This window comes from Phascolarctos cinereus, unplaced genomic scaffold (assembly GCF_003287225.1).
Source record: "Phascolarctos cinereus isolate Bilbo 61053 unplaced genomic scaffold, phaCin_HiC Scaffold_5;HRSCAF=322, whole genome shotgun sequence".
Lineage (NCBI taxonomy): Eukaryota > Metazoa > Chordata > Mammalia > Diprotodontia > Phascolarctidae > Phascolarctos > Phascolarctos cinereus.
In genome coordinates, this window is record NW_027555958.1 from 54,061,591 (window position 1) to 54,087,959 (window position 26,369).

The 26,369-nt window shown below is 40.4% G+C and overlaps 1 protein-coding gene and 1 long non-coding RNA gene across 6 annotated transcripts in view; one reads left to right on the plus strand and one right to left on the minus strand.

Moving 5' to 3' along the window:
- LOC110219033 (uncharacterized) overlaps window positions 1-26,369 on the minus strand; it is a 122,577-nt gene that overhangs the window by 27,308 nt on the left and 68,900 nt on the right. The window lies entirely within an intron of this gene.
- PTPN22 (protein tyrosine phosphatase non-receptor type 22) overlaps window positions 19,929-26,369 on the plus strand; it is a 69,262-nt gene continuing 62,821 nt past the window's right edge. For 2 of the 3 annotated variants that reach the window (XM_021002101.2, XM_021002111.2), the window contains exon 1: window positions 19,929-20,160. In XM_021002101.2, coding sequence (XP_020857760.1) covers window positions 20,074-20,160 — 87 coding nt within the window. In that variant the 5' untranslated portion in view covers window positions 19,929-20,073. Of the gene's footprint in view, window positions 20,161-21,500; window positions 21,588-26,369 lie in introns of all 3 variants that reach the window. The other variant, XM_078154942.1, reaches the window with a different exon arrangement.

Here is a 26,369-nt window from a genome sequence, read left to right on the forward strand (position 1 = left end):
TTGTGTTTTGCTCTTCCCTGTCACCATAGCAACTTTCTATGATCAGCTTCTCTTTTTTTGTTGTTTGCTCATTTTCCCAGCCCATTTTTGACGTTTAACTTTATGTTACAGTTGGGTTCTGTTCCTGGGGTGGAGGGGGAGCTGTGCCAAGTTTCAGGTTTTTCATGCTGCTGTCTGCAGAGCTACTTCTGGGGCTGTGTGGGTTTTCAGTTCTTTCAAGGCAGTGTGATCTAAGGAGAGGTGTGGTACTGCTCTCCCAGTCTGTGAGTGACCACAAGTGCTCTTTTTGCCCTGAAACTGTGACCAGGGACCTTGCTCCTGTTGTTGCTTCTCCTTGCCCTGGGACTGAGACCCAGAACTTTGTACGGGCAATGCCAGAGAGTCCTGCTTCCAGTGCCAACAAAGGGTCCCCTAGAATCTTCTTCTGATTAGTTGTCCAACCCCCTTCCTATCTATGGGCTGAGAGCTCCTGAAGCTGCTGCCCTGGCCAATTCAGTTATCCCCAAGGCCTACTGCTGGCTTGCCTGGGGTTTTACTCTCATCTCAGTGAGACAGACCTTTCCTACTGACCTTCTAAGTTGTCTTGGGTTGGAAAATTGTTTCACCTCTGTCCTTTTGTTGGTTCTGCCACTCCAGAATTCATTTTGAGGTGTTATTTTAATTGTTTGGAGAGGCATTGGGGAGAGTTCAGGCAAGTCCCTGCCTTTACTCGGCCATCGTGGCTCCATCCTCTATCTACTTCTAGATCCAAGAATGCTTTTAATGCCTTGGGGCAGCGGTGGTTCAGCAGATAAAGTATGGTTGGCTTGGAGCTGGGAAGACCTAAGTTCAAATTCAGTTTCAGATCTTTACTAGCTCTGTGACCCTGAGCCAGTCACTTAACCTTTGTCTGTCATTTTCCTAAAGTTCAGGTCTAAGTATATTACCCCCGTGACTCAATAAATTCTAATGGCTCCCTATCACTTCCAGGATCAACTATGAAGTCCTTCAATAACCTAGCACTTGGATGGTTAGTGGTATCATCCATTCCCTCTACTTAGTAATAACACATTTTCATAGCACTTCAAGACTTGCAAAGTTTTTACATGCAGTATCTCATTTAATCCTCACAATAATCCTGTGAAGTGATACTATTATTATTCTCATTTTACAGAAGAAGACATTGCAGCTCAGAGAGTTTAAGTGATGTCCTCAGGGTCATACAGGGTTGTATTTATTTCTGTTTCCTTTCTCCCACATACCCATCACCATCACCTGACTGTGGAATACTTCCAAATGTACCTTGTAGGCCAGTTCTTCCTCCTGAACTCTAGGCCACATGTGGCCTTAAGGCTGCAGGTTCCCCACCCCCTTCAGTCTAGTCCTTCCTCTCTAACTGCTCACTTAGCATTTTGCTCTGCATATCTTACTGGGACCTGAAAGACATCTTCCTATGTTCTGTGAAGTAACTATCTTCCTGGACACAAAACTGAAGACTTTAGTAGGGCACAGCAGTTCAGTCATTTGAGAAGATGGTGTTTGACAAGGGGATTTGAATTTCTGGACCATATCTAAAAATAGAAGAATGACAGACTCTTAGCCAGGAATTAAGTGTAACTAACAAGGGCTGGCAAAGAAAAAGAATATTTATTTGGAGTCTTGTAACTCTAACTAAAATAACCTTAAACTGAAAAGGAAGGGGGAGGAGGAATGGACTTCAGGGTCACATGATGAATAGGATTGAAGACTAGTCATTTTCTCTGACTCTCATGTACCTCTAAAAACTCCCCAGAGCAAGAACTATGCATAAGAAGTAAAATAATTGTTGCTGTCTCCATAGGCTAAGACACCAAGAACCCTAATGAAGGAATAACCTCACAAATTAACAACAAAGAAGGCTAATCTCCAATGTTATGGGAATTTTTGATTCCCTTTTATTAATTTTAATTACTCAGGTTCCAGGACCATTCCTCCTGCAACTTTTGGTTCATTAAAAGTTTGTTTTCTATTAATATTAACTTCACCTGACAAAAATCTGGAATAATAATGTTAAGGCAAGAGGGTTTGACATTTCCTCATAAAAGCCAAGAGGGAGTTTGAGCTGCTTCAAGTGATTTAGTTATTGGATTGGTCCCCTAGCTAACTGTATAAGGAAGGAAGGATTTCCCTGATGTCTGCGTTCTCGGTTATCCTGTGACGTGTAAATCATCCCCTTCAATCAGCCTATTGGGAACCCTCTAAATGTAGTTTAATCTGTAGCCTCACTCAGTTTACCTATAAAGTCAATTGAACTAGGCTTGTTTATGTACAATATTATGACTGTTTAACTAAGTTTGTTCAACTTTTATGACATTGAATGTAGCATGGGATTATGAATCTGCCTTTTCTTTAACTTTTATGGCCTAAGAGCAATGTACAAGATTGCAATATGTTAAGGAATTATTTCTGTTACTCTGATGTAATTTTGTCTATAAGAGGCCTTGCTGGAATCACAGTCTTGGTCAGGGTTTATTTTTTTTTTTTTGTCTGAGATCTGAACCTATGCTTAAAGCATAATAAAACATAGATTTTTACCTCTACAATTTCTGCTCTGTGGTAAATAAATTTCAGCAGCAATTACCTACCACATGAACTCAAAGAGGAGATATTTTCCCCATAAACTAACCTGTGCTCACTAAGCACCCCTTCCCCGACCTGTTGACATACTCTGGAAGGACAGCACAAGAAAAGGCAAGGCCTTGTGCCCTGGGAGACACCAGTAAAGAAATCAATTACCCATGGAAAAAAGGAGGGGGGACTAGAAAGAGAATGACACCTTTGGCATTAAAAATGGCAACAATGACAAAATAACAACAGAGGGACCATAGAGAAATTTCTTTCTAAAAGTACACAAAGGGACAAGAGTAAACTAGAAGGGTTAACTAGAAGAGGTGATGGTGGAGGAAGAGGTGAGAAACATCTTGGACTAGACCTCACATCCTTTCTTACCTACAGGTGAATCAGTTGGCTTTGTGGAATAAAACAGCGGAATGAGAGAATGCATAAAAGGAAAGAGGGGAGCAGAAAGGTAGAAAGAAATGTGGGATGCACTCTAACCAAGTTCATGAAGGGAAAATTACTCTTGAAGAGTCTCAGGAAGAAGAGAGGATGTGGAAGAGAATGGGTGACTTAATGAAGAGCCAGATTGAAATAGAGGGAAAGAAAGAGGGAAATCTGGATTCTGTGGTGGGAGGGGATGATCCTAATAAAGAAAACTCCCATGGAGGCAGAAAAGATTTGGTAACGGGAAATGAGGAACTTTAAATGGAAAGAATATGCAGGAATATGATGCTCACAGAGGCTATTACTTCTGATAAAGCATTGTACCCTCATGGACACCACCCTGCCTCAGGAGAATTATCCAAAAATGTGGGGGCAACTGACATCCAGCAGAGTGGGAGAACATTGATCCAGATTAAAGATTTCATGGTAAATGGGGGGAAAATGATCATGGGGAAAGCAAGGGGCTATTAGCACAATTAGGGACACAAGAAAATATCTACCGTGGGGTGATATTTCTGCCCTCTCTATCTCCTGTAGCAATTGATACTTTTAAGAGAGAAGCACAACAGAAAATGGGGGGAAGGGGCAAGTCCTACAAAGCAATAATACAAAAATTTTTTGAAGAGGGTACTTTATAGATAGTATCTCATTTGATCCTCACAACAATCTTGGAAGATAGGCGCTATTATTGTTCCCATTTTATGCTTAGGGAAAATGAGGCAAACACAGGTCAAGTGATTTGCTCAGGGTGACACACGTAATGAGTGTCTGAGGTAGGATTTGAACTTAGGTCTGAATCTGATGGCAGGCCCAGTACTCTATCCACTCTGTTGCCTAGCTACCTTAAGATAAGGCAAAGAAAACAAAAAATAAACCTAACAAACAAAAGGTGTTGAAGGGGGAAGAGAGTAAGAGGAATTTTATTTTACTTTACTGAGAGACAAAAAAGAGGAAGAATTAGATAACTTGATAAAAGGAAGAAAAAGGAAATAATAGTTTAAGCAAAACTCCAAAACCAAGAAAAAAGGATGACAAATGGGATATTGGGGGTTTGAGGTTGAAGAAAAGAGAGACTGTGAAAAGAGAGTTGCCTTAGACAAAGCATTTTAAAAATAACTGGGAAGAAAATATATTATCTTAATAGAGTAAGAGGGATAAAAAAATCCTAATATGATACAAATGGAGGGAAATATAAAACTAATTTTCATAACTTTTAATAACTAAGGTATTAAGCAATCCAATAAAATGAAAGAGAAGGACAGATTGAAAAAGAAAACAAAACCCCATAATCTGTTGCTTACTAGAAACATACCTAAAAAGTAAAAATATACACAGAATTAAAATGAGTGGCTGGGACAAAATTTACTATGCATCAGGGGAATCCAAAAAGGAAGAGTGGTAGTCATGCTATAAGATAAATCAAAAATGAAAATTCACAACTGAAAAAGATATAAACAAGAAAAGTACATGATGCTGAAAGGAACCATAGACAATAAACAAATATCTATATTAAACTTGCATGCTCCAAACACTTTAATATCTATCATAAAGGAAAAATTAAATGAATTATAAGCAGACTTAGGCAATAATACAATAATAACAGTAGACTTCAATGTCTCTCTATTGTTTTTAGACAAATTTAACAAAAAAGAAAACAGGGAATTGAGCAAATTGCTGGAGAAACTAGAGTTAAAAGACTTATAACATCTTCTAATGGGCGTGCTAAAAATATATGTGAATTTCTTAGTACCATGTGAAACTTTTATAAAAATTAACCATTAGGGCACAAAGATATTGTAAATATGTATCAAAGGGTAGAAATATTAAATACATCATTTATAGGCAAAAAACAATAAGCATAATTTAAAATAGAAAAGGAGAGGATTAATGAACTAAATATGCATTTGAAAATTAGAAAGTCAACAAATACACAAGCCCAACATAAGCACAAAGAGGAGATATTAAAAATTAGAGGAGAAACAGTTACACTGGAAGCTGAAAAGGCTGCAGAAACAATTTATAAAACTAAAAGCTGGTTTATTAAAAAAAAGACTGACAAAACTGACAGACTTTTAGCCAATCTTATTTAAAAGAAGAGGGCAGAAAATCAAATTAACAAAATAGCAAACAAACAAGGTGACATTACAACAAACTTAGAGGAAATAAAAAGAATAATTAGAACCTAGCAAAACTGAGAGCACAAAAATCAGCAGCATTTCTGTATAAAAGCAACAAAATTCAAGAGGAAGTAATAGAAAGGGAAATTCCATTCAAAATAACAACAAAATTAATGAAATAATTGGAGATCAATCTATCAAAGCACACAAAATATTTGTATAGATTCAATTACAAAGTACTCTTTGAAGAAATAAAGAATAGCTTAAATAGCTAGAGGAATATTCAGTGCTCATGGCTAGGCTCTGCCAATATAATAGAAATTATAATACCATCAAAGTTTAATTTACAGTTTTTGTTCTATAACTAATCAAACTATCAAAGGTATACTTTACAGAACTCTATAAAATAATAAGAAAATTATCTGGAAAAAGAAAAGTTCTAGAACATCAAGGGAAATTATGAAAAAAGGTAGAAATGAAAGGGAATAGCATTTCTAGTGTCAGTAATAAAAACTGTTTGGTAGTGATTAAAAAATAGAGAAGTAAGACAATGGAAAAAGATTTACAAGGAAGGATCAGCAGCAATGAAATGCAATAAAGCAGTGTTCTGCAAAGTAGAAAATATAAATTACTTAGAAAATAATTCCCTAGTTAATAAAAAATGCTGGAAAAAATGGAAAGCAGGTTTAGACCAACCTCTTATACTTTATTCCACAATAAAATCTAAATGGATATGTGACCTTAATATTAAGGATCATACCATAAAGGAATTAGAAGGGAAGTAGATTATATATCTTTCTTTTGTAAAATATATATATATATATATATATATATATATATGTATGTATATATATATGTATATATATATATACACACACACATATGTTTATATATATGTATATATTTTTATTTATTTTTATCACAGGTCATCTCCTAAAAGAAACTTCAAAATGAAAACTTCCAGGAACATCCTAGCCAAAATCCAGAGCTTTTAGGTCAAAGAAAAAAAAATGTGGCAAAAAGCCAGAAGGAAAGAAATGTAGTTCTGAAGAACCACAATCAGAATCACAAATGATTTAGCAGCCACCACTATAAAGCAGCAGAGAACTTTGTTTTTTCTTTTCTTTTTTTTTTTTTTGAGAACTTTGAATAGGACATTCCAGAGAGCAAAGGATATGGGCTTATGATCAAGAATAACTTTACCCAACAAAACAGGCCTCAGTATAATCCACAGGGCAAAGATTGGATCTTAATGAAACAGAGGACTTCCAAGCATTATTGATGAAAAACAAAAAAAACAGAGCTGAAAAGAAACCTTGAAATTCAAACACAGGAGTGAAGAGAAACATAAAACAGTGAACATGAATTAACAATCATAAAGGACTAAACAATGATAAACTGTTTATATTCAAATATGGGGAGATGATACCTGTGTCCTCTCTGAGCCCTATCATCATCAGGGGTCATAGAAGGAGTCCACTTAGATAAGGCCTCTAAGTGGTAATGGAGGCACTGTGCTAAGCTCTGGTGAAACAAAAAAAAGGCAAAAGATAATCTCTACCCTCAAGAAGCTTACAGGCTAATGGAGAGACCACAGGCAAACTACTATGTACAAGCAAGATACATAACAGGACAAATTGGCGATAACTAACAGAGGAAAGGCACCAGCATTAAGATTGGGAAAGGTTTCTTGTAGATGGTGGGATTTTAAACTGGGATTTGAAGGAAGTCAGGAAAACCAGGAGGAAGAAATGAAGAGGGACAGAATTCCAGGAATGGAGGAACATCCAGAGAAAATGCTCTAAATGGAGAAATTGAGGCTCTTGCTCAAGGAACGACAGGAAAGCTAGTGATGCTAGGTGGCAGATTATGAGGTGGGGCAGGGGAAGGGAAAAGAGAACAAGAAGACTTGAAGAACGTAAGGGGCCAGGTCAAGAATAGCTTTAAAAGGTAAAAAGAGGATTTTATATTTGATCCTAGAGATAAAAGAGAGCCAGAGGACTTTGCTGAAGGGGGAGGGTGAAGAGGGGTTGGGTGAGGGTGACGTGGTCAGACTGGGGCTTTAATAAGAACATTTTGGTGGCTGAGTGGAGGATGGAAAGATCCAGACACAGTGCTTGGCACAAAGTGGGTGCTTAGTTGACTGATTAATACACAGGAAACTAATTTATGAAACTAGATTTTTAAAAAGACATGCATAGGAAATGGAAATAAGGTAACAAAGGGTTAATCCAAAAGTATGGTCTTAAAGTTCTATAAGACCAACATTAGGAATGCTTAAGTTCAGAACACACTGCGTCTGGTAAGAAATGATGATGACAACCCAAAGGGTTTTGTGGGGTTTTTAAAAGCTATATTGTGCAAGAGGTGAATCAAAGAAGGGATAGGGCCATTGCTCATATAGATGGAATGATGGTAATGAACAAAGGAGAAAACTCTCTTATTTTGATTGTGTTTTTTTTTTCCTGCTGAAGAGCATCATTTTTTTTTTTTTGTACTGGCAGGGACAGAAATGGCTAATAGGAAATTGAAACTCAAGTAAAGTGAGGCAATACAATAGTATGAAAGAATCTAGCTACGTTTCATGAGTTCCAGTTAGCCCATCCAGACTAACCACATCCTAGAATGCTGCAAAATGATGGGCTGCTGACTCACTGTCAATGATGTTTGATAGGACTAAGGAGAGAGCATGAGAGATTCCACAGAACTGGAGAAAGGTAAATTACTTTTGTCCCAAATTAAAAAAAAAAAACCAACAATGTGAATAGAGGCTCCAAACCATAGACCAGTGAATTTTATTTCAATTTCTGAAAAAAATCCTAGGACATATTATAAAAGATGATAGTTAACATCTATGAAAAGAAGTAAGTAAAGATCTAGCTTTATCAGAAACAGGTCAAACTATACTAGCTTTTTAAAACAGAGGTTTTAGGATGGATGTCCCATTAGGATCTCATTCTCAAACATGACCCAAATGGATCACATTGTTTTCCACTCCTGTATCATTTGCATATCTTCCAAACTCCCATTTCTTCAAAGGACATCATTATCTTTTCAGTTAAAAAAAAGGTTCTAAGCTTCAGAATCATCACTGAATCTTCCCTTTCCCTCACCCCCATTCCATACCTAATCAGTTCTACATTTATTTGAGCTTTCATATCTATTCCCTTTTTTTCATTCATTTGGTTACTATCCTAGGGTAGGCTCTGATCATTTTTGCCTCAACTATTGTAGTAATCTTCTAATTGGTTTTCCTACTTCCAATATCTACCACCCCCAATCCACTCTCCAAACAGCTGCCAAAGTAATCTTTCTAAGGCACATTATGATCATGTTACTCCCCTCCTGAAAAACTTTCAGTGATACCCCAATTCTCCTAGGATAAAATACAAATTTTTTAGCCTGGCATTCAATATCCTTGACAATCTGGATATAATCTAGCTTTCTAGGTTGATTTCATAGTACTCCCATTCACAAACTATGTTTTGCATTCCTCAAACCCACCATTCCATTTTTGCCACTGAGCAACTGAAATGCTCTCCCCCATACCAGTATAATGATGGTCTGGCACATAAGCATACTCCATCAGCTTTCTTGGCAGATGCAACTTATGAAGGATGCTAGAGAGCTTGTTTCTAGTTATTGTGATGATGTCTTCAAAGGGAAAGGCTTTAGAGAGACTATGGAACACATGTAGAAATTCTAGAACCGATTCCAACTGGCTAGCTACTTGGTGAAGAGGAGGTTCTTTGATTGGCTTTGAAGAAATGCAAAATGGCCTGTCAGCTTGAGCCACTTCCTCTTTTGCCTCAGTTGCTCATAGGGGATGCTGGTGACTTTTTCACTCATGGAGTCTGGTCAGAGAACATGCTATAGAGGGAAGAGTCCTTATGGACTTTTCCCCTCTGAAGCCACATGGTTCCAAGAAACAGAGCTCAGCGCTTGGCCTTCTTGTTTGTTCTTTCCTGTTCTGCATGTAAGGGAGTGGAGCCTCTGCTACATTCCGAGTTCAAGAGGTACATACATGCAGAAGGTACAGAGGCCAAGCTGGGTTTTGCAGCTGGCCCATCACCAATGCCCTGAGGAGCAAGGAGCAACTTTCTACCACTGGTCATGCCAGTGAAAGCTGAGATGAGGACTCATGTAGCACTCATGCTGCATCTGGATAAGAACCTGGTAGGACTAATGCTGTGTAGGAACTGAGCTAAATTTTGAGCCTAATGCCCTGGAGTTGTTCATCCTTCGTACTTGAAGAGGACCAATGATATCACAACATTGTGATCAAGATACAGTGTATTTGACTGTATCTGCTCTCTCCAATACAAGCTCAGAAGGCTTTACCACAGGTCAGGCACAAATAGACCATTTGAACATTTGGGGTGGAGATGTCTCTAGAGTCACACATTTCATGTTTCCTTTGTGCCACTGTGATTCTGCTTTGCTCACACAGCACAGCACTTTCTTTGATTCGGGCAAGCCATTCTGGGTGATCCTGTGTCAGTGAATCCTATGTCTCACAATTCCCTAGAGACTGAGGCAGTAGAAGAAATGTTTGTACTTCCATATCACTATGTCTTTGAAGTAAATATCCCTTTGGGCATCTAGGTGGTATAGTGGATAGAGTGCTGGGCCTGGAGTCAGAAAGACTCCTCTTCATGAGTTCAAATCCAGCCTCAGATACTTACTAGTTGTGTGACCCTGGGTGAGTCACTTAACCCTGTGTGCCTCAGTTTCCTCATCTTGTCAAATGAGCTGGAGAAGGAAATGGCAAACCACTCTAGTATCTTTGCTGAGAAAACCCCAAATAGAATCACAAAGAGTCAGACGTGACTGAAAACTCAATAAAAGATAAATTTTGAAAACCTTTCCAAGATTCTCTGATTCTGCAATTTCTTTAGAAGAGTAACAGGTTGAATTTTGATTGCCTTACTGGAACTGGTGGTTCTGAAACACAAAGATCACAGATACTTCCCTGTGCCATCTGTGAGCACAAAGCCTACGGCACGCATACCAGATTGGTAGGCAAGGTCCCAGGGCACAAAAGCGATCACATAGGGCTTGCCTGAAATGATGGTGTGATGAAAACCCACGTGGCATAAAGTCAACTGGGTTAAAAAGATGGTTTTGCCCATCTGTGGGGTCAGCTAACGGGAAGGCTCTATTGGGCTGACCTGTGAGGTAAAATTAAGAAAGTCATGGCCAAGGGGAAGGGATATTCAGAATGCATGCCATCTTGGGGTGGGAGGAGGGGGGGGATGGGGTATAAATTTGGAATTCAAAAACTTGTGGGAGTGAATGTTGAAAGCTAAAAATAAATAAATTTATATTACAAAAAAAAAAAGTCGTGGCCACCTGATTGGACCTAGAAAATGCGGCACTTCAACAGTGACATAACTCTGGGTTTATTCCTTTGTAGTAGAATCACAGAACTTCAGTGATGGAAAGCATCTCAGTGGTCTCATAATCTAGGCAGTATGGGGGACAAAGGACCAAGGCCTGGGGTCAGGAAGACCTGAGTTCAAATTCAGCCTCAAACACTTACTAGTTATGTGACTCTGGGAGAGTAACTTAACCTTTGCCTCAGTTTCCTCATCTGTAAAATGGGGGTCATAATAGCACCTGCCTCTCAGGGTTGTTGTGAGGCTCAAATGAGATCATATTTGTAAAGCGCTTAGCACAGTGTCTGCTGCATAGTATGTGCCATATAAATGTTAGCTATTATTACTATTATCCTTTATACACAATTCCTTCTAAATGGTCATATAGCTTCTGTTTTAAGACCTCTAGTAACAGGGAACTCACTATCCACAGAGGCAGCCAGTTCCACTTTTGGATAGCTCTAATTATTGTGAAAATTTCCTTCATATTTAGCTGAATCTGCCTCTTTATTATTTCTACCCATTGCTCCTGATTTTGCCCCCTGGCATGATGCAGAACAAGTCTGACTTATCTTGTAAATAACGATCCTTTGAATATTTGCAGATTGCTAGGGCCCCTGACTATGATCTTACTGTCTTCCATCTTTTTCATCTGAAAATTGGATAATGCCATCATCGCATTCATCCAAATCACTGAAAAAAACATGCTCAACAAACCAGGGCCAAAGACAGAGAACGGTGGCATTTCACTAGAGACTTCCCTTTACACTGACGTTTATCCGCAAATAAACATTCTTCAAGTCCAGGCAGTCAACCAGATCCTAATCTTCCTAATTATACTATCATCCCATCCCTATTTCTCCCATCATTTTGTCCGCAAGAATATCCAGAGAGACTTTGCTGAAATCCAAATATACGGCATCTATACCATTTCCCTGACGTACTAGTTTAGTAACCCTGTTAAAAAAGGAAATGAGTCTAGTCTGGTATGGCTTGTTCTTAATCACCACTTCCCATTCTGAGTGCTTATAAACCATTCCTTTAATAATCCGTTCTAGAATTTACTAGGAATCATCATCATCCTTGCCAGTTTGCAGTATTCAGTTATTTCCTCTTTTTTGAAAACTGGGATGTTTGCCTATCTCTTGTCCTGGGGCACATTTCCTCTTTGCCATTTTATTAAAACTACCCACAGTGTTTTGGCAGTCACCACCACACCGTCTTTCAGTACCATGGGATTTAGTTCATTTAGGCCAGGTGACTTGAATTTATTTATTTATTTATATTAATTCAGTTTTATTTTACTTTCAGTTAAATTCTTTCCTTCTTCCCTCCCCTACTAATTGATAAAGCAAGAAAAACAAAACCCATTACAAATATGTATAATTAAGCAAAACAAACTCCTCTATTAGCCATGACACTCTCTCCCGTGTGTGTGTGTGTGTGTGTGTGTGTGTGTGTGTGTGTGTGTGTGTGTGTTTCAGTTTGCCCTCTGAGTCCATCACCTCTGTATCTGGAGGTGGCTAGCATGTTTTTTCATGAGTCCTCTGGAACTGTGACAGTTGGTTTCATTCTGACAGGGATTTATTGAGAGCACTTTCTTACTACCTCCTCCCTTATCTTGGGTTTTTATTCTATGTCAGGCATTTTTGTTTTATCTTTCCCAATCTGAAAGTCATTCTCCTTCATAAAGAAAACAAACAAATGCAGAGTTTTGCTTTCATGATCTCATCTGCTATTACCTTCCATTAGTAGCTGCAGCTACTGAAGACCCCCAGAAGAACATCTCACCACCAAAGTCCTTGGTACCATCAAACGTTTCAACGTCAGAAACAGATACAGTTTTATTAGTGGAAATGACAGTAAAGTAGATGCACAACTACCTGCCTTGCAGCTCTACACTAAGAACCACTGGGCCTTGATATCTCACTTACAGCTGAAGTTTTCTAGATATTGTTTCTCCCTTCTACAATAGGAGTCCTTGAAAACAGGGAACGTCTCACTTTACTATTTGTATCCTAAGGGTTTGGCACAGTGCTTTGCGTGTATTAAACAATTATTGGCTTATTTATTATTTATTAATATTAATTATTAAATACTTTTTCATTCATGCCTTTTTCATTCCCATCCATACCAAGCAGCAGGACCATATCCAAGACAAGGTGACTGGATCATTGTCCTGGGTGCTGAAATTTAGAGGGGCTCTGAGAGTACTTTTAGCACAGTGAAGATGAGTTAATTAGTTAAAATAGAAAACTACCAGCTAGTGGTTTCCTCCCTGGCCAGGTAGTTCCCTCTGTCCCCCTTCCACCTTACTGGAGACTGAGGCTCTCCCACTAACAGCCTCACGTGGTAGCCTGGAGTCTTAACATTTCCTCCAACCTCTAATATGCATTGACGATGTATTTAGTTTTGCTTTTCTGAAGAACATTTCAGGTCAGTTGCTTCAGGTGCAAAAATTGCTCCTTCTTCCCTGTACTGAGTAGTTCAGTTACCTGCTTGCTCTTCTCACCCCCGTGGGGAACCTGCTTGTTATCTTGGCATTAATCACTTCTCTGCTCATGCTGGGGTTTACCTTTCCAGGCATTCATCAGGTAATCACCCTCACTTTCCCCCTAGTACAAGATCTGAGTTCATAGAAGAGCTCCCCAAGTTCAATGAAGAGTCTCATCAAGGCTCTTTAGCTACCTAAAGAGCTTTCTTTGGCTTCATTTTCTTCACTGGAATAAATCGAGAATCAGGTAGCAAAACATGGCACTTGACTATATCCTTCTCATGTAGATTTCTTTCTCTGAGTCTTGGGCCACAGAATCCTGCCTATGCTGGATTTAATCGTGGGTTAAACACTTTGAAATCTTTTCTCTTAAAGTCGAGGGAGTCCATCAGATGCTGCCCAATGTTCTCTTTCTTATCTATCACAAACTCCAGGATGGAATGGCCACTGACCTCTCTAAGGTTCCTAACATTTCTACTTCTCCCACTTTATTGATCAGAATCACGACCGAGAGACCAGTGCCTCTCATCATTTCTTCTGCCTATTCAAGAATGTATCAATTGCTCTTTTAATGAAGAACTCAGACAGAAGTTTGGATACTTGGTGTTTCTCATCATAACTGCATCTTGCCTCCTTCCTGATCTGGGACCTGTATCAGGAACTCATCATCTAATTCCTCTAACTGACCTGGTGGCCTATACTTGGGGTGGTTCCAAGGAGCCATCTGTTAAATTTTCAGCGCGAACATTTACACTTCTAGCAAAGGCTACACATCCCAGCTTAATTTATTGTTTTGTTGATTGTCTAGACTTAAGGAAGTGGTGGGAAAATGTTAATAATAAAGACTAAACTTAAGTGAGTTGTGCATACTTTTTTTTCCCTGGAGAGCAGATTGTTAAGCATTTACCAGCACATCACTGCCTACAGTAAACTCCCACCGCTCTGTCACACTTGTTGCTTCCTCCTTCAGTCCTAACTGGAATATTTGTCATCATGCTTCACTTTTAGTTGAATACCTTCTTAGAGTACTGTGATATGTGAACTCACCTTCTACCTAATCTTCCATTTTGATTGTCTAGTCATGAGAAGCATTCCATCAAGTCTCAGGGATGTTGATGAGGTCACATTACCTTCTTTCTTTACTATCTTTCATGGACTTTAGTACCCCTATTCTATGTACTGGTACATAGGCATCAGAGCCCATGAGTGTTATTACTGTCCCTTCTTCCTGTCACTGCCTCCTCTGGATCACTGCATACTTCTGTTTCTGTTCTTCTTCTGTCACACCTTCTGTTTTCTACTGCATCTACTTTGGAATATTTAGCAAATGCGTCTGGGCATTATTTTCTCTCCTCCTCTCTTATTAATTCAAAACACTTGTATTCAGATCAACTGTTCTCTAAAAAAAAATTCATCTTGGTCTTTACCAAATATGCTGCTTCCCTGACACCAAGAGGTCATCATTTCTGTACCTGAAGCAATGGCTGGGAGTATCGCTCATGGTCTCCTATTATATAGCTTCAAACATTCAGAGCTATTTTTTTTCTCTTGGTTCCTTCTTGGCGTCCCCTTCTTCCACCTTCCAACCTCTTGTTCCTCATGCCCCTGGCTCATATTTTCTTGTTTCTGTAGCACTTTTCCTTGTTTTCCATTGGAGTCTATTCTTCCATACCTCTGGGAGAACAGATTTAGAGATGGAAGGAGTCTTAGGGGTTATCTAGTCCAATTCTCTTGATTTTACAGAAAAGGAGGCCCAGAATAGTTATAGTCTTAGAGTTGTCTGGAGCACTAAGAGACTGAGGGATTCACACCCAAGTCCTCTGACCCAAATCCAGGGCCCTTTCCACAGTGTGGCACACTTCCTCCCTTCAGTTTTTATCATTCCACTGGTGTTCATTTGCATTAACTTCACAGATATGTAGGAGAATAGGAAAGCATTCCTCCAACCCTTCAACCTTTCTCTCTAGTAGGGAGAATGATTTGCTCTTAATGCATGCTTACCATCTTTTGGTTGTCTGTGGCAGAAGTACAAAGGCAACACGGTCTCTGTGAGTGGCAGCTTGGCAGGAAGAGCCCTTCTGTTTAGGTCACAGCCCTCAGTCCAGCACTCCTTGCCAGGATCCAGGACCTCACTATAGGAAGGGCCCATCTGCTCCTGGCACAGACACCGGACATTCAGGGAGACAGGCAGCATAGACTGTCCCAGGCCGGAGATGGAAGTGTATTGATGTGAGAAGTAATTAGATCAGGAAGTGACCCCGATTAAATCATAGCAATTTTTTTTTAATTATCTTTTATTTATTTTTAACATTCACAAAAATGAGAGGGAAGTTTTCACTCTGGGACTTAATCATTCCTTTTGCCCTCCCAGGGCTTGGGCTAAAATCCTGCCTCTGATGCTTACCACCTGTATGGCCCAAGGCAAGTCCCTGATTTGGGCCTTAGTTTCCTTATTTGTAAAATGAGGGCTCAGGATTTGGATGTCCAGAAAGTAAGGAATATTGCCATACCCTGACTATGGTCCCCTATGGAAATAAAGTCCATGGGCAGTTCACCTACCTTGTGGCACCAGTACATTTCTTCAAACCTTTGGTTAGCAGTTGGTACTTTGGAACTGCAAATATTCCAGGTTATTTATCTGGCCTAAGTCTCTAATGATACTGCATCTTACTCAAAGTGTTCATAGCACCCTTTACCACCTCCACAGGACTCTCTCTCTCTCTCTCTCATAACACATGTTATGGGAATTTTTATTTCCTTTTTTATTTGGGACTCAGGGCCATTCCTATTGCAGTTTTTAGTTAACTAAAGTCTTTTTTTTTTAACAAAAATTGTCCCATGGGATGTAAAATTTTACTTAAGAAACTTACAGTATTCCTTAGAAAAGAAGCCAGAGGAAAAATCTGAACTGTCCCTGACTCCTTGGTGGGTACAAATGTTCCTCTTCAATCAGCCTATTTATGAGCCCTCTAACTGTAGTTTAATCTGTATCCTGACTTAGTTCACCTATAGTTTTCTTTTTTAAAACAAAGTTTGTTTCCTTAGGGAATGTATGAATTTATAACTCTGTTTAACTAAATTTGTTCAACTTTTATGACGTTGGAGGAAGTATGGGATTATGGATCTATCTTCTTCTTAACTTTTATGGCTTAAGAGGAATGTACAAGATAGCAATATGTAAAAGAATTATTTATCTATCACTCTGATATAATCTTGCCCACAAGAAGCCTTATCAGAATCCTCATGATGGCTGGTTCAGATTTTCTCTGAGGCCTGAACCTATGCTTGGGCCTAACAAAAAGCCTAGGTTTTCACCTCTGTATTTTCCACATTGTGGTAATCACGTATTTGGCAGCAGTTACCCAGCATCTGAACTCAGAAAGGAGATATTTCTCCCATAACACACACATAGACCACCTCCAGGCCTCCCTCCATGGTCAATGTTTTTGGTAAAACCAGAACGTTCTGCTGTTGCTGCCCCCACCCCCACACACAGGGAGAGGCACACACACACACAATCCATTACTGAACACAATATCTCGTACACAGTAAATGCTTAATAAATGCTTGCGCTCGTGGACACACACACACACACACACACACACACACACACACACACACACATGCACCAGCCAGAACAAATAACTGAGTGACTCGTTGTCCTACTGCTTTATTCCTTCTGACTAGAGACACCAGGAGTGAGCCCACCAGACTCACAAAAGGATAATTCTTTCTGCAGCTTCCTATGGGTGAGCTCCAGGATATGTGCTCACAATAGGCAAGGTGTTTGACCATTCTTGAGGCCCACAGCAATGGTGTGCGCTTAGGACATGTGGCCAGCCCTACTTAGATGTTTCCTCATGAATTCTAAGCTTCCTTTAGGTCTGTTTCCACCTTCTTTGCATATATTTTCCCTTAGCTGTTCTTGATCACTGCACAGGATGCAAATGAGGCAACACCGTCCCCACCATAAGGCACTGTCATTCAGGAGAGTTTGAGAGAAGCTTGCAAGACTGGATGTCAATTTGGCTTTGGTTTGTTACAAATAAAAGTTTCAAAAAAGAAGAGGAGAGTGTTTTTTCCATTTCCTTTGGACTCACTTGAATGGTCGGCTCAGAAGATAGCCATATACATGTTTGTGGTTAGGTTTTTTTTTTTAATGAAGTTTCTAAGACCTTTCAGTTTTAGAGCAGAACAAAACTCCCTAGAACTGCAACTTAACAAAGGAGGAAGAGTTATAGTTCTCCTAAGACTTTGTTTTCAGATCTTTTGTATTTGGAATAGGAAATTTATAAAGCACTCATATCTTCTCTCTTCCTTCCCCCCTCCATCCATTTATACACATGGTAATTATGAGGCAAAAAAAATATAGTGAGAAATTGAGCTTCAACAGGTGTTTAGGCTGAATAAAAAAATCCTAGCAGATAGCAGAGTTAAAGGCTGGAAGGAACCTTAGTGGTTACCTAGTCCAAACCCTTTCTTTTTACAGATGAGAAAACTGAGGCCCAGGGAGGTTAGGTAGGTTATTCAAAGTCACAGAGAAAAAGAACAAGGGTTCAAATCTAGGTCTAGAGCTTCCTCCATTTCATCCTGCCCCAGGTATGTTTGCTTAGATTATTTATTAAAGCTCTGGTTCTAAGAGAAGCTGAGCTGTGCTAAGGGTCCTGATGAATGTGACATGGCATTGGGATTCTCCTTGTCTGCCCAACTTCTTGTGTTCTCTTGGTTAAATTCAGAGAAATTATCCTCTTTTGGAACTGTATCTTACAATTCTGAAGAGAAGGAATTTCATTTGGAAACTCTGTCTCTAGATATGGAAATGTAGCATGGATGTTTTTTTTTTCTCTCTCTCTTGAGATTTCTGGGCATTACTGTGGAGTGTGGTGTGGCCTGGTGCAGTTTAACCTCCCCCTTGATCATTAAATAGGGCTCATTTGAGAAGTACCAACCTTTCCTGCTTCAACATTGGTGCTACAGATTTAGATGGATCCTCTTATCTTATCTTGTTGGGGTTAGCATTGTGCATTCAGAAGGGAAGTCTTAAATTACCTGGATGAATTTTCTTACATTATGTTTTCCCTATAGGTGCATTTCAGGGAACAGGGCTTCCTTTCTACAGCTCAGTAACTGAAAATGACCTAAGAAACCCTACAATAATGGTTTTCTGAAGGGAGCTGGAGCCTGCATTGCAAAATAGATAGTGTTGCCAAAACCTAAAATAACAGAAGTTATAGCCATGTGGAGTTTCTAAGCTGAGAGCTGTTCATGATCTTTTATGAATTTTTATCAAGTGTCTACAGTGGATTTGAGATTCAAAGAGCAACTGGGATGCTTCTGCTCCTGTGCTGTACCAAGGTGAATGAGGTAGATTTAAGGAATATACTGGAATTTAATCCTGGCTTGCTGTATTTGACTTGGAAGTCACTCATGCAGGATAGCTGTGCAAAACGGTATGTTTCACCTGGGAAGATTTGTATGAGCTGATGCAAAGCGAAGTGAGCAGAACTAGAACAATTTATACAGCAACAGCAGTATGGTAAAGATAATCAACTCTGAAAGACTTAGTAACTGATCAACACCATGACCGACAACAATTCCAAAGGACTCATGATAAAACATGCTGCTCAGGGCAGCTAGGTGGCACAGTGAATAGAGCACCAGCCCTGAAGTCAGGACAACCTGAGTTCAAATCCAGCCTCAGACCAAACACTTCACACTAGCTATGTGACCCTGGGCAAGTCACTTAACCCTGACTGCCTAAAAAAAAAAAAATAAGATAAAACATGCTGCTCAACTCCAGATAGAGAGCTGATGGACTCAGAGGGCAACTGAAGCCCATTTTCTTCTCTTTCTTTTTTCTTTTTGTTTTGGACATGGCTAATGTGGAAATATGTTTTGCAAAACTTTTCATATTTGTAATGGGTTTTATTTTTCTTAACCTTCTCAATGAGTAGGGAAGAAGAGGGGAAAGGGAGGTAATTTGGAATTGGAAATAAAATAAAATAAAATAAAAAACTCTTTGAGATGAGGATCCAGTTTTATATAAACTATGCATCTGGCTATATACCCCCAACCCCAGCAGGGGCTCTGCACACAGCAGGCACTTAATAAATACTTGTTGAATGAGCTGACTTAAAAGAAGAGCTTGTTTGTGTTTTTTCTATTTTCTTGGTAGGTACCATTTCATCCATCTAGCATGTGAGGGCTGGGCTGGATGAGGCGACAAGACCATCACTCTCTATCTTTGTGACCAGGACCCTCCAGTAGACCAGAAAAGGCCATTGGGTTGGAGCCCAGCAAGTCTTCCTTTAGTGTATGGCATAATTTCCTCAATATGGCAGGAGGTAGAGAAGGTGCTTAGACATAAGTTTCTTAAAACAGGAGAGACCAGGACATCAGTACTTCAGACTGTGCATATAAGGGAGAACTTTGAATAAAAAAAGGCCCACTCAGGTCTGTAGGACAGAGGGCTATTTTATACCAGGAAGCAAATGGTAGGACTGTCCTTGCTGCTAGTCTTTGATCAGCTCTAATGGTGTCTAGCTACATTCGTAGGTCTAAACTGAACTTTCTCAGAGTTCATCCCAAGGTGTGAGAAAACAACAGGTTTATTAAGAGCTTTCTAAATTTGGGGCAATGAAGGGAAGGCTCAGCACTCATATCTAGGGGCATTTTAAGCCTCTGCCTGGGAAATAGGAAGAACAAAGGTATACTTGGTTTAAAAGGGTGGTGTGGTGAAGGCATCTGGAGCAGAGGGGTAGGTCAGACCACAGGTTGTATTCTGGTTTAGTCTCCTGTTTGTCAAAAACTCTAATCATATAACCAGGTTCCCTTGTTGGGAAGGGAGGTGCTAGGGCCTGGGTGGGAGGGGATGGCTTTGTTGTGTGACCACAGAAGCTGTTACGCACTAATTTCCTCTAGGGCTTGTGATGAAGTCAGTAAACCACAGTGTTTAGCAGGCACTGCTCTTACAGTGGCTCCTCTGTGGTGTCTCCACCATGACACACATTTGACATGCCCTTTCCTAGTCCCCTGACAGATTGGGGTGCTCCTGCTTTGCACCATGGACCAAAGAGAAATCCTACAGAAGTATCTGGACGAGGCCACAAACAAGAAACTCATTCAGGAGGAATGTGCTAGCCAGTTTCTGGTGAGTCTAATGTAGACACCTTGTGTGCCTGGGGTCTCACGGTCAAATCACAAGACAGCTCGACTGTCTGAGAATTATGGGATCACAGATTTAGAGCTGGAAGAGACTTTAGTGGTCATCTAGTCTGACTGTGGGGTCCAGGCATTAAGTGAAGGTAGACTCTCAAGAAAGAGCAGGTTAAAAATTTACCTCCTTTGGGCTGCTTGTATGTGCTTTAGGTATTTCCTCCCGGATTCTTGCTTCTCAAATTTTGTTTGCTATTTCTTTGGACTAAACAGAGGAAATAAACCATTACAGTCTTGTAAATAATAATGTGACTTGGACAGGCAGAGTTCTCTGGACAGCCAAGCTGGGGCTTATAACTTAGAGTCTCAGAGGTAGTTGATGTTAAGGGGTCAGGGGCCAGAACTAATTCCTCTAAGTATCAACAGTGATGTCTAGGCCACCTCTTTGCTCTTGGAATGTCATCAAAGGCTACTGGACGTCAGAAAAATTACCTATAGCAACATTTTCTTCCATGTAAATAGACATTTTATTTTAAAATGATTGAAAATTCATTTGTGCTGACCTAAAAGGCCAGCATCTTGGATTTCTTTTGCTTGGGGGCTTTGGGTGTCAGGGAAAAGACTGAGGTTGGATATCAGGACCAAGTCAGTTATGTTAACCTAGAGTTGTGAAGCAACTCATCTGTGAGAGCTAAGAATATTGATTTGATACCTGAGCCCTCTATCTACTCACTTGTTGCTTTCCATGTACAGGGATGAGGGAGAGAATAGGTGCTTTGCTTTGAAAGCCCAAACCTTCTAGGCTTAGCTCCTCAGTCTGTGAGATAGTGATTCCATCCTACAAGCTCTATAAAAGTTACAGATACTGTGGTAGCTTTAAGGGAAATGACCTGACTTTGTGGATCCCTTTGGGATGGAGCTGGTGGAGGAAGGAAGCAATGGGGAAGTTCGGGAACATGTGTCTCTTAGACATGTGCTTTCTCACCCCATGTCTCCTAAGAGGAATAAACCCCCTGACATGAAGGAAAAACTGAGCTTGGAGGCAATGCCACCCCCTGGTTTTAAGGTCTTGTTTTTGGGTGGTGATTAAGTGGAACCCCACTGTTGACTGACTCATCTCCTCCAGTGGAAAAACAAAGCAACCAACCTTATCCTGGGCTGTACTGTCTGAAGATGGTGGGCATGGGAAGTGGGGGATAGTATAAAGGTGCCAAGGGTGAAAGTGGATCGTTTCTAAGAAGTGATGTCCTTTCCACAGGGGCACATTCCTCCGTTCTCTGTGGTATTTATTCTCTCTCTTTTTTTTTTTCTGGGAACCATTTATTACAAACACAGCAGCATATGCTCAGACCCAGTTAGAGGAGAAATCGTGCTTTGGAGGGAGCTGGAGCGAGAAAGTACATAGGCATGATTCTTCAGCAGGTATTTATTCTCTTAAGGGCGACTGATTTGATAGTTGTGAAGTTCAGCACTCCTATCATATGCCTTTCTTTATAACTTCACTTTAGCATAGGGCTTTGGCACACAGTAAGCACTTGATAATTGCTTGAATACCAGCTAGAGTTCTCCCTAGAAATTCTTCAACTGGTTGTAGGATTGTTTTTATTAACCATATCCTCTAGTGCCCAAACACCCATACACCCACACCCACAGCCATACACACTCATACATACTCACATACACATGCATGTGCATGCACACACTCACACCCATCCACACATGTGCACACACACACACACACACACACACACACACACACACTACACATCCATTCTTTACCTGGAGCCATTACTGAATCTCACTTCAGCTAACAGCAGCACCGAGTACATCAGGGGACTTAATCTGTGTCATAGTCCCACGTTTGGTACTGTCTCTACACAGCCCTTGCTGCAGTACAGAGTGGGGCTGACTGCTCAAGTCATTCCAAATGCAGCCTTCATTATATCATAGAGAGTGCCTAGGGTCAGATGTCTTAGTGGTCAGTTGAGTCAGGTATAGAACAATGATTCTCAAGCTTTTGTGCCTGAGTATTATTTGTCAGGGCAAGGTATCCTAGGGACTACCTTTCTCACCTGTTCATGCCTGCCACCATCAGCAATTCTCTAAGGCTGGGGTGGGGGAGCCTGTGGCCTCAAAGCCATGTATGGCCCTCTGGACCTTCAAGTTCAGCTCTTTGACTGAATTCAAATCCAAAGGGCCACACTTGAGGATCTAGAGGGCCACATGTGGCTTCGAGGTACAGGTTCCCCACCCCTGCCCTAAGGAAACACCTTTTGGTCCTTTCCACTCTTGATTCCTTGACTTGCCCTATTACAGGGAGACAGGGTCAATGGAGAGACAGCAAGAGTAGGAGATGGGATATAGTTGGAGGGGCCCAGAAAAGAGGAAGGAAGACTAAGGGACACGTAGCATATTAGATCAGCATACCCCATATGGCATCTTTTCAGAATTTCTGCCTTGATCTTCACTCTTCCCATAATAAGAATCTATCATACGTTTCTTTTTGCTCATGGTGTTTGCTTATTTCCTGGCCTTTAAAGAGACTGGGCTCTCCTGCTGGGGAGCAGAGGGCACTGACCCAAGCTTCTTGTGTTGGGAGCCTAGGGCCTGGTCACTGGCTTTGTGTGCTGGGGCCTCCCATGTTGGCAGTTGGAGGCTGTAGGATTCTGGCAGCTTACCTGGCGTTGGGCCAGAATCAGCAACACTGGAACTCTACCGGTAGGATTGGGTAGTATGGCTCCTGGAGATTTCCTGCTCACCCAGGTCTTTCCTTCCTTTTGCTTTCTTCAGCTCTTTTCAGATGGATGTTGTAGGGTGTTTATCCCCATGGGGCCCCTTGGACCACTGCTTCCCTTAGTTTTGCTGAGGCACTGGGAGAGGTGGTTGCTGAAGAATGCTGAGGCACCTGGTGGTTTTCCAAGCTGGTTTCCACCAATTCCCTTGCCCTCACTGAGGCACTTGGAGGTCCAGGTGTTGGTGTTTACCTGCTCCACCAACCTGGGCTTCAGGATCTCCTCCTGGTATGCTGAGGTGGGGCTTTCCACTAGCTTGCCGGGATGCCTCCCATTCTGTACTGCTCCCCCTCCCCCTGGGTAAGAGGGGCCTTTCCAGTTAATCCCTCAAGCTACCTGGGCTACTGGACTGCTGCACCCCATCTTTCTTCTGGTTCAGCTGTTCCAGGGGTTTTCCTGGGGTGATATTTTCTGGGCTTTCAGGGGTTAATCCCCATATGGTATCTCAGAAGCTGTCACAGAATGGAAAGTCTGGGAGCACACAGAATGACTCCGGCAGCCAGTCCTACAGAGTTACAGACAAATCCTATGCCTCCCATTTCCTGTAATTGCTTCCCTTTAAGAAGAACCTGGAGGTAGCTTCCTTACCTTAGTCCAGGGCAGAGAAATAACAGGATTCAACTGTGTCAATTCTGTTCAAGGCTAGTGTTTGCATTAGAATGGAAACTCGGCCCAGAGCCTTCACATTCTAGTGAGTAAGATTCTATCCACAAAGCTTGGGTTGTATCCTAATGTACAGTACCACCTTTACTGTTTTCTCCCTGTACCAGTTGAGAAATTCACGTGAAGACTAGCACATTTGGCTATAAAAAGCTTTCTCAGCATTTCCACAGATGAATACTAAATTGATATAACAGGAACTCGGGAAACAAAATTAGCTTCCCCTCTACTCAGTCTACTTGGGTCAAAGAAAGAAAGAAATATATCGAAAGAAACAAAAGAACAAATCTACAGAAAGGGACAAAGAGAGCAAGAAATGTAAATAGAAACAGGAAAAAAAAGATTTGGAGAGAGTGAGGGGAAGAGATAAAAAGAAAGGAAGAAGAGTAGGGTAGGGGAAGAGTGGAAGTCGGGGTAGACTACCCCTCTTAATTCCAGGAGCATTTGTTTGGCGTTCTTATGGTCCCAATCACATTCTATCTTGCACTATAATATTTGCCAACGTCCTTCTCTCTTCGTGCCTGCCGCCATCAATAATTTCCCTGAGCAAACATCTTTTAGTCCTTTCCACTCTTGATTTCTTGACTTGCCTTTTGATATTACAGGGAGAGGGTCAGTGGAGACATAACAAGAGTAGCCAATGTCTTCCCTTCCCTACCCCACCTTAGTAGAATGTGAGCTCATTAAAAACTGAGACTCTGTGTGTGTGTGTGTGTGTGTGTGTGTGTGTGTTTATATCCTTAGCATCTAGCACAAGGCATAGCACATAGTAAGTAGGTACTTTAAAAAAGCTTGCTGAACTGGATAAACAATTGATTCTTCTGTGCTTTTCTGGTCCACACTAAACAATTCGATGACTTCATGATCACATCTGCTCTAACCATTAACCAAAGGATCCATATCCACAGCTCCTGTAGAGTCTACCATGATACAGGTTCTAGCATTAAAGTTTTGAAGGTTGCATACAAAAAGCTGCATACAATTCAAGGACCCTACTCTGAATATGACTGATTTGGGCGTAGAGTAGTTTTACTTTTTTTTTTTAAGCTTAATACTTTATTCATTTTTTCTCCCCTTTTCTATATCACTGGTCTTTAATACTTGGTATCTTTAGGTACTGCTCCATATTCCCCCATTAAGGCAGCATTGACAAACCTGCACAATAGGACTGAAATTATTAATAACCAATGATTTGGGGAGATTCAGATTTCCCCCTTTTTCTTTTATCCTCATTTCAGGACCGTAGTCTCTGAAGGTTGAGCTAACCTTCTCTTCTATCCAGATCTCACCCAGATAGGGAAGCCATTGTGCTCTACTCAGGTTAGGTGGGGATAAATTCTCTGAATAGATTGCTGAGGGTAACTTAGAAGTAAGTGACATAATCCAAGTTCATTTAAATAGGTTCAGCTCCTCATTATAATATTCATTCTCTCATTAATTAGTAACTCATCGGAGCTGACTGCCATTGCTGGGAACACCTCTCTTCCAACAGACATGTAAGCCATGAGCTAGCAGCCATGATTATGTTTGGTGGAAGAAAGAGATGGCCAAAAGACCATCCTTTTACTAAAATGCAGGCATTATTAATAAAATGATTAAATTACCCAGGAATTATGTTTCTTGAACCTTTTTAAACACCAAAGGGCATTTGAGCCTACTCTCAATTGTGAAAGGTGAGGGAATGATAGCCAGGAAGCACCAAGCAAATCACATGACCAGTGCAAGATCTCATCATCCCATACCATTACAGCAATAGCTGTCTACTCCTTGTTGAAACAGGTTCAATAAGCCAATCAATACCGATGGAGCTCATATGGCTAGCACTGTACTAAGTTCTAGTTGAGGGGAAGGGAGAGAAGATGCAGAATACAAAAGCAAAAGCTTTTTCCTTGCCCACAGGCAGCTTGCAATGTCGTTGAGAAGACAAGACCATACAATTTAGATCTGAAAGGGACCAACTAGCGTAACATTTTATAAAACAGAAAACATTTTATAAAATAGAAAACTTAGACTGAGAGAGGGAGACTAACTTGCCAAGGTCACTCAAGTATAAATAACAGAGCTGAGATCCAGGTCCATCAATCTTTCTACAACACCACCCTGCTTCTCAACATATATGGGCAAAATAATTAGAGAACAATATAGTTTGCCATGTAGTGTTAAATGATGTGCATAATTAGGAAATAAAATGGCATATAATTAAGTGGTAATTGTGCAGTATGGACAATAAACATAATAGATGTTAAAGAAGAGAAGCATTAATGTGGGATAAAGTCTTCCAGGAAAATTTCACCTAGCAGAAAGATTAAGTAGAAATTGAAAAAGTGGGTGGGTATCATATAGAAATGAACAATATGAACACAGGTTTCCAGATAGATGCGTGCATGGCACCTGAGCAGAATAATGAGGAGATTGCTCTGATTGGAGCAGGTTTGTGTGTGGAAATAGAGATTAGGGAAGAATATTAGACTGTTTGGACTTGATCTGGTGGGTAGGAAGTGGGCATTATTTTTTAAAAAAAATAACAACGTGGCTAATATGGAAAATTTTGCATGACTGCATATGTATAATCTATATTAAATTGCTTGCCTTCTCTAGGAAGTGGGGAGGAGGCAGAAGAGGGAGAGAATTTAGAGCTCAAAATTTAAAAAAAACAAACATTAAACTTTTTTGTTTACATGTAATTGAGAAAAAAAATAAAAATTAAATGAAAAAATAGCAATCATCTCAGCAGCTGCAGGACATGGCTCTA